The 12,149-nt window shown below is 39.3% G+C and overlaps 1 protein-coding gene across 1 annotated transcript in view; it reads right to left on the bottom strand.

Annotated features, from left to right (window-relative positions):
* LOC103772853 (collagen alpha-4(IV) chain-like) overlaps positions 1–12,149 on the bottom strand; it is a gene marked incomplete at both ends in the record, with an annotated part of 36,498 nt that overhangs the window by 17,779 nt on the left and 6,570 nt on the right. Inside the window, 10 exons of the mRNA XM_008940198.1 lie at positions 502–570; positions 1,079–1,262; positions 5,196–5,315; positions 5,620–5,712; positions 6,269–6,355; positions 6,414–6,433; positions 6,998–7,102; positions 7,847–7,874; positions 9,541–9,594; positions 10,638–10,682. Of these exons, the coding sequence (XP_008938446.1) occupies positions 502–570; positions 1,079–1,262; positions 5,196–5,315; positions 5,620–5,712; positions 6,269–6,355; positions 6,414–6,433; positions 6,998–7,102; positions 7,847–7,874; positions 9,541–9,594; positions 10,638–10,682 (805 nt within the window). The remainder of the gene's footprint in view (positions 1–501; positions 571–1,078; positions 1,263–5,195; positions 5,316–5,619; positions 5,713–6,268; positions 6,356–6,413; positions 6,434–6,997; positions 7,103–7,846; positions 7,875–9,540; positions 9,595–10,637; positions 10,683–12,149) is intronic.

Genomic DNA, 12,149 nt, shown 5'->3' with positions numbered 1-12,149 from the left:
TCCTGGATGAGTTCTTTGAGTTTAAATTAAGTTGAACAAGTTCCTGTAATGGTAATTACTTTCAATGGTGATTAATTTAGGGACCAATTGCAACTTGCCATAAACAACATGGCTTTAAAATTGCCAGACTTGCAGCATATCTTTGCCTCACCTTTTTGCCTGGTATACAGGTATATGTATTCTAGGTCTTATTCAACTCCAGCCATCTGCAGGTTCCCGGACTCTCATGCATTTTAGCTGAGGCAGGACAGAGTTTCAAGCTACCTTCATTTACTCATTTCTCAGGAGGCAGCCTGAACACCTTTTGGTCATACAAACAGCAGCTGTCTGGCCCATGATTCTAGTAGCTGAGTGTATTCCTGGGTATTTGCAGTTTTACATTTGGAATTTTGTATCTGTTGAAACACCTACAGTGTATCTTTTTAGGTTGGCTTTTATTTAATTAGCAACTTAAAACTCCATTTAAATTATACCCAAAAATTCTCCCATCTGTGAATGTACCTTGAACACCTTTAAAACCTGGGGGACCTGGGTTTCCAGGGTATGGTGACGTAATGCGGACAGTCTCACCTGAAGCAAGAGGGAGAGAGAAACCAGCCTGTTGGATTTTAGAATAAGGGGAGTCTGAACATTTACTGAAATACTTCTGTGTAACTAACCACCTGGATGTGCAAAGGTAAAGAGAAGGGACTGTTTATGCACGTTATTACTATATTACTTAAGGTTTGATGGAGGATCTTAAAATATATTTTTCTTGATGCTTATTTTGCATAGAACACTGTCAATGGTTCAAATTGTTGCAATATAGTTATTCTGTGAAGACAAAGATTATTTTACTTGTCACAGAAACTTGTATTTACAATAGTGTGTTGCAAGAACAAAATGTTTTCATCTCAAAGATGAAGCCTTAAGTACGAGTTGTATTTTCCTGCTCCTTCAGTAAAAAAGGATTGCCTTGCAAATCCTTATACCCAGGAACAGATGAGCAACACTGTTTATAATGAATAAGAAACTGCAATGGATGCTACCAAACATGTATTTTGTTATTTTTTTCCTTAGTGTAAACATTGACAATTACCTTTCTGGCCCTTTGGACCAGGTGGCCCAACATTACCACTATCACCAGCATCTCCAGGGCTACCTCTGACTCCTGGAGGTCCTGGAAACCCCAGACCAGGCAGTCCCATCTGCCCTTTTACCCCAGGAAGTCCTGGGACCCCAGGGAATCCTTTATCACCTGGCAGTGATACTCCAGAATCACCCTAAAAGAAAGCAATTGTTGTTAAGAAATAACAAGACCTGTTTTCTTTCCTCTCTGTGTAACAGAAGCCTTGTTAGAGCATTATCTGAAGAAACCACTATTCTGTAATTAAATGACTACTCGGGTGATATTGGTAGTTCTAAATGTTCAAAGGCAATAGGAACAAAGGGTAGAGTTTCATGCAGTTTTTTTCTTTCTGACCCAGTAATATTGGCACAGAGTATATGCCAAAATTATGTTCAGGAATACAAAAATAAACAGTAATACTTCCAAGGAAATAATCTTTCAACTGATAAAAACAATGACTTTTGATCCAGGCTAACATGATAAAAGCAATTAATCTGCTAGGAATTTGGAATAAAATGGTACTTTTCATCAAGTTGCTAGCCCTTTCATAAGGCAATATGTTAACCCAAATGGAAACAAATTCTAAGAATGGCAAATGTACCTCAGCTCCTTTTTCTCCCGGCAGTCCTAGTTCCCCGTCTCTGCCATCATTACCTCTTTGACCTGGAAATCCTGGAACCCCAGTAGGACCTCTTTCACCTTTTATTCCTTAGAACAATTAAAAAAAAAAAAAAAAAGTAGTATAATATTTGCAGTAAGGTTTTGTTTTGGTTTGGTTTGGTTTTTTGTGCTCAGTAAATACTGGGTAACTATTCATCATATCTCTGTGATAATTTCTAGTTCTTGAATTCATGTTTCCTTAATATGAAGTATTTTAGTTTTAGGAAGGCAGTATGTAGTTGGAGACCTCATGGAACAACTTGGTTTCTGTAAAAGGCGTGTTTACAGGCACCACAAGAATGTGGCTTTTGTTCATGCTATATACAGAGTGAAAATATGTTGCTATTTAGTTTTATTCTTGATTTTTCTGAAATCAGGATATAGCAACTTCATATGATTCACAGTATGTGCGTCAATATTTCCAAGAGCTTTTTTTTTTACCCCTAGATTCTCTTGCACTGATATTTATAAAAATGTAATTTTTGCATAAAGGGCAGTAAGACTATTCTAACCCAAAGACTGATTTTGCTGTGTCAAGTAATCCTTTGCAAATAAGCAAATGTTTTGTCCTGTTCCAACATCTATAAACACAGGCATCAGAAAGAGTAAGATGGACAGTCTTTTGTCTGAATAATTAGTTCAGCATTTCTAAGCAAGTTTTCCCATTGGCTTGCTGTAATTTGTTGTTCTACTTCTTCTGTTTTTGCAAATCATAACCATAACCATGGAGAGGGTTCAATGCAATTACAGGAACTTCAGCTATGCAACCAGTGGCCTGTTGTTTCTTTTCTGTGCCTGGTCAAGAGTACTTGTTAGAAATAGGAGCAGGAATCTGAAGAGCCATTGAGACTTTGAGTTTTCCCCAAGAAGGATGTTGGTGGTTCAAGCTGAGGTAGCATCTGGGATACTAGCTTATGACAGTTCAGGAGGGAGCTTCTGTAAAAAAAAATATTTCTTCATGCTTTCCCAGGATCTGTATTCTGCATAGTCTTTGCTAGACAGATCTCTGTAAGACTCTGCTTTACAGTCTTGTGACATGAAAACTCATTTGTTAGCATTAATAATAAGCTGCTAAAACTGTTTTGTGTGCAACTACAGAGTAAAAACCACAAAACACTGTGTTGATCTTCTGTTCAGCAAGAAGAAAATTAACAAGATGATACCAAGAAAACAGTTGGGATATACTTGACCTCTTCTGTAACTTAGTGAACTAGTGACTTCATTAAAAAGTAGATGAATATGGTTTTCTCACACTATTGCCTGGGCATTGTACAGGAAACAAAAATGCTAATCATTTAAAGGGTTTACCTTTTATTCTAACTCTTCCTGGATCACCCTTCTCTCCTTTTTCACCATGTTGTCCAGCAGAACCAGGTGCCCCCTTATCATTGACAAAAAATAAAAATTGTCAGTTATCTCCAGCCAAGGAATCAGTGTGGGAATTGAGAGGGGAATACCAGTCTCTGTCTCTTGCACCTGCATTGTTTCCCAAAACCAGACTAATTGGAGCAACCTGCCCAAAACCAATGCTTCTCCCTTTGGATGTCTATGAGGAGGTGTGCGTATGGCCCCAGCCTTTTGCAGCCTGGCTCTGCCAAATGCACAGAGGCACAACCATAGGAAAGAGTAACAGGATGGGGTTGTCCTCCCAGATGGGCACATGGTAGCAGCAGGTAAGTGATGCTTTTTTGCTAAGTTAAAGCCCACAATGCCAATAAAAAATTTCATCTGTGTCTAGTTAGGTACCTGGTATGGTCAGAACAATCTATGGTTTGACAGATCTAGAGGGGAAAAGTACTTTCTATATTTGTATGCTGATCTGTGGTCTCCAAGCAGAGTGTGGTTTGCGTAGCATTGATGGTGGGGGTCTGGTCTTACACCAGGAGAGATGAGTACATGGTGAGTGTATACACCAGGAAAGGTGAGTACATGGTGAGTGTATACATTTTACCTTGTGAAACACAGAAGCAAAAGGCTGCTAGGGTTGAAAACCTGAGGTATTACTTAGCCAGTTCCCTCTGCTATTCAAAATCTTTCACAAAGAAATAGGTGGAGAAAATAAAATCTATAAAGTGACTGTAAATCATGACAATTGTAAAATAGGCAGGAGACTTGTGAAAAATGTGGTGTATCTGAAACTAGCAGCAGCTATTTGTTAAGGTCTAGATCTTCAAGTTGGCTGTGACCAGTTACTAGCATTTGAAAAGCAAAAGAGTCACAAACCACAAACCAACCAACCTGTAATGGAACAGTCACAAAGCCAAGCATGTGTACCTGTATTTCCCAAGGAATTGCCCTCAAACACAAGAAAGCATATTTTAAAACCCTCTATCTGTCCGAATCATTGTGGTATGCAGCATCCTGGATGTACAGTCTGCATGCCAGACCAGAACAAGTGGAATAAAATCACAGCAAGTCCAATAAATCATCTTAGAACCTACTCCTAAAGCAGTTAGATTAGTTGGTGTTTTGAGGTACTGCTCACTGTGGGGAATAAGGTAAACTATGTGAAGCCCATAAAAGAAAATAAGTGTGTCCAAAAGGAATTGCTAGTTTCAGAGTTAGGCAACAAGCATCACCAAGTCAATTATTGACCCAAAATCTGTATTCTATTTCAGCTTCATTGCTAATCTATAGGGAGACAAGGCATTTCCTATAGTAGCTGATCATTGCAGAGAACAAACTTTGGCTGAGTAGTGGCTGAAAATGGGAAATGATAAACTCATATGGAACAGTAAAGGGATGAACACTAACAAACAGCACTGCCTTTCAGACTCTGGAGTGAACGACTACGTTGTGTCCATGCTGCCCTACAAATTAAGCATATCAAATGAATTAAGCTTTACAATTAATTTCTAAAAGAGGTATTAAGAAAATGACTTGAAAAGCCTGAATGAAATGAAGGGTTACTTTTCCTTCACATGCTGTTTCTCCCCAGATGGATGTTGTTACAAAATCCAACTTGACATCCTGACACCATGCAACCCTTTGCCTTGATCAGACTTTGCTGGAAATGCTCTCCTTTGAAATAACAGAAAAGTCAGCTTCAGTGGAGCAATCTGTGCATCTACAATGTTTTCAAGAAAAACAATGGGTATTCAAAACTAAAAGAAAAAACAGATGAATATCCACCAGCTTTTGTAAGCCTCCTGACCACCCCACAAACACAGAATCCACGTGGGATTCTGCCCTTGCCCCTGCTGCAAAGGAGATCAGATATATGGTAATAGAACATATCCTCCAACTAGACTGGAATAAGCAAAAGGAGATAAAATATCCAGATCATTTTCCATGGCAGTTCCTCTACCACTCTGGTTAAATACCTCCTGTGTAAGTAGTAACTTGATGTTATTTATTTACGGAAGCTCATGAAAACTACTCACAGGGACCCCTGGAGATCCCACTGCACCAGATGAGCCTGGGTCACCCTTTTCTCCGTGTCTTCCAGGGTATCCCATTTGTCCTTTCCTTCCTGGAGTGCCTGGAGGTCCTTGCATACCACGAGGACCAGGTGCACCAGCAGTACATGAGCAGAGGCCTTGATTTCCTACAAGTATGGGTCAAAATTACATTTGAAAGAATTGCAAAATTAATAAAAAAAGAGTGCATTTCTTCTGAGTAGCACAGACATTTTATGTTGTTATGGCCTTCAAAGGCATAAAGCAGATGATTCTTTTTACAGTGATGAACGATGGTTGTGCTGACATGACTCTACTGACTTAGAAGCCCCAGTGCCAACAGGCCATCGATGGGGCTCATCCTCCAAGTTACCATCAACTTCTTGCAAGTTCAGGTCTGATGCAGATGGCAAAGGTCTCATATTCAAAATGTTGCTCTCCAGGCATACTTACCCTTTTCTCCTTTTTCACCTTTTCTTCCTGGAAGGCCCATCTGACCTTTTGCACCAGGTTCTCCAGGGCTACCTCTGTCAGTACAGAATACACCTTAGAAAAAACAAATTGTACAGCTTATAAATCAGGTTGGCCATTTCCACAGCTTAAATCACATAGTCTCAACACCCTTATCTTCTTGTCTTTGCAGGAAAAGCCAAAGATCTTATGAAATGCTTTCCAAGTTGTTGCTTATAGATAGTACTACAGGAGTTACTCTGGCTAGAGTTAGTGATGACTCATTTAGTTTTTTATTGCCTCTACTTCTTCCTTTTTTTGACCATAGAACTTTGTGACTTTTGTTTCTTTACTAAAGGATGCTGATTTGGGTTTCCTCCCCAGCTTGCTGTGTTTTTAACTTGAGGTGATACATGAAAAAACATCCCTAAAATATGTTACTGTGTGAGTTTAAATCACCTGGAAAACCATGAAAATCCCGAGATCTCATTGATCAACAACTAATAGGAAAAACATAGTTTCTGCATCACATGTAAATTTTTATGTATCTGTCAAAATGCACTTTTCACCTCTGTTTTTTGAAGGACTGAACAAAGCAATTAATCTATTAGTATACAGAATTATATTCTTGCCATATTGCTGTTGAACCTACTGGGTAGTCCAGGTAAGCCTTGCCTTCCTGGCTGTCCTGGTAGGCCTGGTGGTCCAGGAAATCCAGGGCTTCCTGGGATTGATTCGCCTGTTCCAGGGAAACCAGGGTCACCTGGAAAACCTTGAGGTCCTGGTGCCCCACTCACTCCTGGCAGGCCAGGCAGACCTAGGAAAAAAAGGTATATGGCCCATACAGCTTCACAGTAATGATTCCTATGAGATATCGAGGAGGAAATGACAGATCATTCAGAACTGTCCTAAAGAAGAGCTTCTATATAACAAAGACTTAAATACAAATTATCTTTTCCAGGATTCCCAGGAAAAGAGGCTCCTACTTGAGACTTTCAAATGCTTCTTCTCCTCCTCCCTGTTATCTGTTTTCTTGACATTCAAGTTATTCTAGTTACTTATACAGAGCAAAGTGATCCTCATCACCTTCCTTAATAGTTTTTGGAGATGGAGAATGGAATTTTTGAGCATAGCACTCCAGATACAGGCACACTGCGGATTTACAGTGCTTGGGAGCAACCTGCTTTGTCTTCTGTTCCTTTTCTAGAAATTTCTAATATCCTTTTTTGGTCACTACGTGCTGAGCTAATATTGAACTCTCTGTAGAGATCAAATCCTTACTGTTGGTGATTGCGTAAAGCATGAACAAAGAACACTTTTCTTTTGTTTGGGTTCTTTCCTGCTGGTACATAGTTCAGCCTCTGCCCCCTACTTCTCTTACTTCTTCCATCATCTCCTGGTCTTCCTAGCAGGCCTGTAGGACCAATTGGTCCAACTGACCCCATATCACCAGCAGGACCTGGAAATCCAGGATCTCCTCTTGGACCTACACAGAACAATAAAACATGTGAGTTGAACACCTTATGCAATTGACAACTTAAATCTACATTAAACTGCAACCAAAATTACAATTTGGGAACTGTGCAAAAGGGAAATACAGTAACTTCTCTCAACTTTATAAAACGTTTTTAAATGTGTAACAATTTTATTTTAAGGTGGGAGGATTTGCTTATTTTTCTATGGATTCCTGCCCATTTCATGGGCACAGTTTTAACTCCTCGTCACTCTGCAGTAGTATCTTTGTACTACATATTTCAGAATATCAAGAGAGATGTTGTACAAAGTAAATACATGGAGCATCTAAAATAAATGTGCATCTCATGTTGTGCATATTTGACAATGCACACAGGGAGGTCATTTTAGAATTGTTCTAGGTGAAATTATGCAGCATGGGCTTACTTTTCACAGCCTTTTCTTATATATGCTTAGGTCCAATAACTAGGGGTAGTCCTGCAGATCTAGCTGTGACTGTACCCATAAAAGTCTTTCAAGCAAACACTTAATCTGAAACTTGTATGTTCAGTGTAGTTCCAGTAAGATGAGTGAGACAAAAACACAGAATGTGCCCACTAGAAAGATGTTTTAGGATCCTGTGCCCTGATTCCCTAGTGATGACTCTCAAACACCTTAGCAAAATAGGTCCTACACACATTACACAGCAGAAAGACTAGTTAAAACTAGCTATAACCTTTTATAGGAATCAGCGGAGTTCCAATAGCTCCAGGAGGACCTGGGGGTCCTCTTTCTCCTGGATCCCCCTGTAAGAGTCCAACAACAGATTTTACTGGCATACAGAAATATGCAGTGTGCTAGGCTGTACCTGAAAGCTCAACAGCAGTGGAGTATGTAAGGATATGACATGCATGCATCACCTGGGAAACTCAGTTTTGACTTTTTATAGCATTTAAAACCAGGCAAAAAGATTTAAAATAATCTTTCAGGATACCAGGGACTTAAACAGTAACATACCTATCACATATTTATTTGTATCTTCAGAACTTGTGGCTGCTCTATCTGTTTTCATTAATTTCTTTTATTCAGTTACAGCATTACTCAAATATAGGAAATCAGTACCCATTTAACAAAGACATTTTCATGTAACAACCAAGCTGTAATTATTTGCCTTAAAAATCTATACCAGAATTTGGAAATTACTTCTGTGATGAGTTAAGCATTAAGAAAAGGTTTCACAGTCTGACAGGTATTATTGATGCTAAGAGATACTCAAAGGTCCTAAAAGAAGCTTAAAACATATGCATTAGGGAAACATCAAAGTGCCTACTAATGGCAAGGAAAATCATTCTGCTTGGAGGATTTCTAAATTAGCTTGAATTCTGATTTTGGAGCTGCAAGTGAAGTGGAATTTAGGGATGCCTTTTGTGTGGCAAATTGTATTAGCCTTTTTGCTTTGTAGATTAAGAATCAGCATTGCTCTCTGCAGCAAATAGGAACAGAGAACACAAGAATGAGACTGTGGGAAGCGCGTGGTGAGAGTGCATTCCTGGGACTGCAGTTCAGGGCCTTTTAGGACACAGGCAAAGAGAACTGGGACTGCAAAACTCAATACCCATTCTTACACACATCAAAACAAGGAGCCCGTGCTTCTCCCTGGGCTTTTTTTTTTTTTTTTAATATTGATTTCTCTAAGATATTTAAAGAGTTCTGGAGCTGTCATGGCATGTTGTTCTCTTGACCTTTGGCCTCCTGGCTGGCCTTTTTCCTTTGACTGTATCTTGCAGAATGAAATAGCATCCTTGTGTCATCTCTGGTTATTTTAAACATCAGTGTAAATTTGTGTTCCTTAACGACATAAAAGAGTATCCTGTGTGGCAGGAAAGAAAATAAACCTAACATATTTCCTCCTCTGATAAACTTAGAAACCATTTTGAAATTTAAACTTATGGCAAACTGGGACCAGCCACAACTTACTTCCTTTTGTCATCACAGATTATGTGGAGTGCGCTCCCATCTGAACCTTCAAGTTCTATCAGAGGTGACTCTTGCTCAAATCTCAAGTGCCGTTCCTCTGATTTCACAGGTGCAACTAATGGTGCTTCAGGAAAAATGGTGCTTCAGGTTTATGTGCAGCTTTCCAAAAAAGGCTGCTTCAGTGGGAAATAAACACTTCTTGCCTTTTTCAGAATACAGTCACATTCATTAGTAGCATTAATAGGTAACTGTGGGCAATCTGGATTAATTAATTTCTGTGTTGCACAAACTGGAATTCCCAGTCTTGTATGCACCAAGGAGGAATTTTTACTTACATTGGTTTTTACTACCACGGTGTTGAGTAACTATGACTATCATGAAAACTGTAAACCTTAAAAGAAATTATGACTGTATAAAAGGTCTGATAAGCAGGTATGTTTGGGAGGAATCATTTCTATGTGTATGTGCATGCACGTGTCCCTGTTGTTCTTTTACCTGTATGCCTGGATAGCCAGGTTGTCCAGGAAAGCCAGCAAATCCTGTTTCCCCCTGGAAAATATCACATGAATATAGTTAATTACATTAAGGTCTTCACTGATTAATCTAATTGAACAAAAACAGTAAGGCAGTCATACAATACTGTCATGTTGTAATAGTAGCTGCAGTTTGTTTCAGGAGATACCCTGGGTTTGCACAAGAGACAGTAAGATCCATAGCATCTTGTCTGTTAAAAAACCCCACAATGTGTATTGCCAGGTTATTTAGACACTGGTCAGCAGATTCAGTGTAGCTGGGGCACAGAACTAGCTGGAATACATAACAGCAGGCTCATCTGCTTAATGCAGCTGAAATTAGTTTGCTGCCTGCTGAATGAACCTCTTAAACTATTACTGCATGGAAAGCAGCTGCACATCAGCTCCTCCTCTGCTTTCATTATTTACTAATGTACTCTTCCATCTATTATTCAAGCTCTTTAGGTAGGCAGGGGTAAAAAAAACTAACAAGTATCTTTGCAGATAAAACAATCACCTGGCACATAATTCTAAATGCAAATATCTATACATTAATGTGATTTATGAATAGCATGATCATTACCTTAAATAGATGTGAAAATGAGCTGGGAAGAGGAGGCAAGAAAAAGGGCAAGATGTAGATCTACCTACCTACATCTGCTGTTCTTTACTCCAGTAAGATGTAAGTTCATTACTAACACTGAGCAGACTTAAAAGCAGAACTGGAGTCTCTTGAGCCAGAAAGATGATCAAAACATGCATATAACACAAAGTCACTATGGCAAGCCAAGATAACGTGCTGAGTGACTGTTCTGTCCTGCTATATGTGTGTCCCGCTGGCTCTTCCTCCTGCCTGCAACTTCATACCCCATGAGCCAACTTCAGCCACATCTCAGAGAGTGGCAGAAATTAAAAGACAAAGTTCATATAAATTCTGTAGCAACAGGCAGCAGGAGAGAAGGGAAGGAATGCTATGTGAGCTATCCAGTATGTGGAAACTCCAAATCGGTAAAAACCCTCAGAAACCCAAATCTCACTGATCCCACCATTCAGGGAGCTGCTTATACTTGGTCATCTTACCTTCATTCCAGGAAAACCTGCAGGTCCGTAAGAACCAGGATCACCCTGATAAAGGCAAGTACAGTGTGAGCTAAACCACTGAAAGCTTATTAAAATTTACACCTATTCAGAATGAAGAAGAGTGAATGTTTGTTAGTTAATCATTACTTGGGATATTTCCCAAACTTTGCAAAGATTTTGCAAACACTTTAAATGAGAGTGGGACCTGAATTTGAACTATAGACCAAAGTAAAGCACACAGGTCTTTACTTAACTTCTTAATCATATTGCACCAAGCACAGCAGTGCATGTGTTGTTCCACATAACCAGTGTTACACACATCAAGCACAAGCTGCTGTAAAACACTGCCGTTGGCATGTATGGAATACATTAAAACTGCTGTGTTACCACCGTGCTGCTCCAGAGGAGCTTTATGCAGCTCCAAATATTTACAAGATTAGCCCTATAGATTTGCTTTTTTTCCAAGGACAGAAAGTCTGTGTGAGCTTATGTTGAAGTCTGACAGATTAGTTTAAAAAAACTCCTTAAACTCTTACTTGGAAATGCAAACCTGAACTGCCAAATATATTATGAACCTAATTATAATAAAATTGTGAAGTAGCTTATACTGCAGATTCCTTACCACCAATCCAGGGAATCCAGGAATGCCTTTTTCACCCTTCTCTCCTCTCCCAGGTATACCCTGCAGTGTTCAAAATACTTTGTTTAAACAAGATGCTCAGTGAAGTTTGCCATAAACTTTATTTTTTGTGCATGTTTATTAAAGTTATGCTTATATTAGGTTAATGGATCTTGTTTCACTTGCTAGGCTTGGTCACTGGGGCCGGCTTCACACAGCACCACTAGCAGTGTCTGTGTAGCTTCAGTTCCAGGAACCTGCTATGGGCTCTTCTCCAAGCTTCATGGGCCTTCAGCAGTTCCTTATTTATTTTTTTTTTAAAGCTTTGGGCATCTTTTGGGCTGTACTACTCAATTTCTCAGTTTCTGCTTATAAATATCAAGTATACTATTATCTACGTAGGCAACTACAGTACTGGAGCAAGCATGTAAAGCCCATCTTTTTCAAAGTCAATCTGATAGTAAAAGATCAGGTTTGTCACCTCTCCCAGCACTAAGTAACAGTGGTCCCTTTATGGTGGAAAATGAATTTCTGAAAAAGTGCTAGACTTAGAAATGTGATGTTCAAGCTTCTCGTTTCTTCTCTTCTGGCTACAAAGATAAGTAAGTTTTTCACATAAACTAAACTCATTCTTTTGTCCCAAATTAATTTCTCTTTTTCTGAGATCTGGTACTTTTCTGCCTGGGGATTTTCCTCCTCCAAATTTATCAGCAATAAAGACTTCAGAGTCTTTTTTTGTGGCTGCATCTGCTCAGCATCCAGGAACTCCTTACTGGCACACTGATGTTCAAAATAATCATGCTGACAGAAAGAAAAGCTATGGAATAGAGAGCAAACAGCAGCTCTTCCCCCAAAACACATGGCTGCCTTCTCTGCTCTGGAGGACACCCATA

The sequence above is a fragment of the Merops nubicus genome, unplaced genomic scaffold (assembly GCF_000691845.1).
Source record: "Merops nubicus isolate BGI_N331 unplaced genomic scaffold, ASM69184v1 scaffold34725, whole genome shotgun sequence".
NCBI classification, from domain to species: Eukaryota; Metazoa; Chordata; class Aves; order Coraciiformes; family Meropidae; genus Merops; species Merops nubicus.
This window is presented reverse-complemented; position numbering and strand designations above follow the sequence as displayed.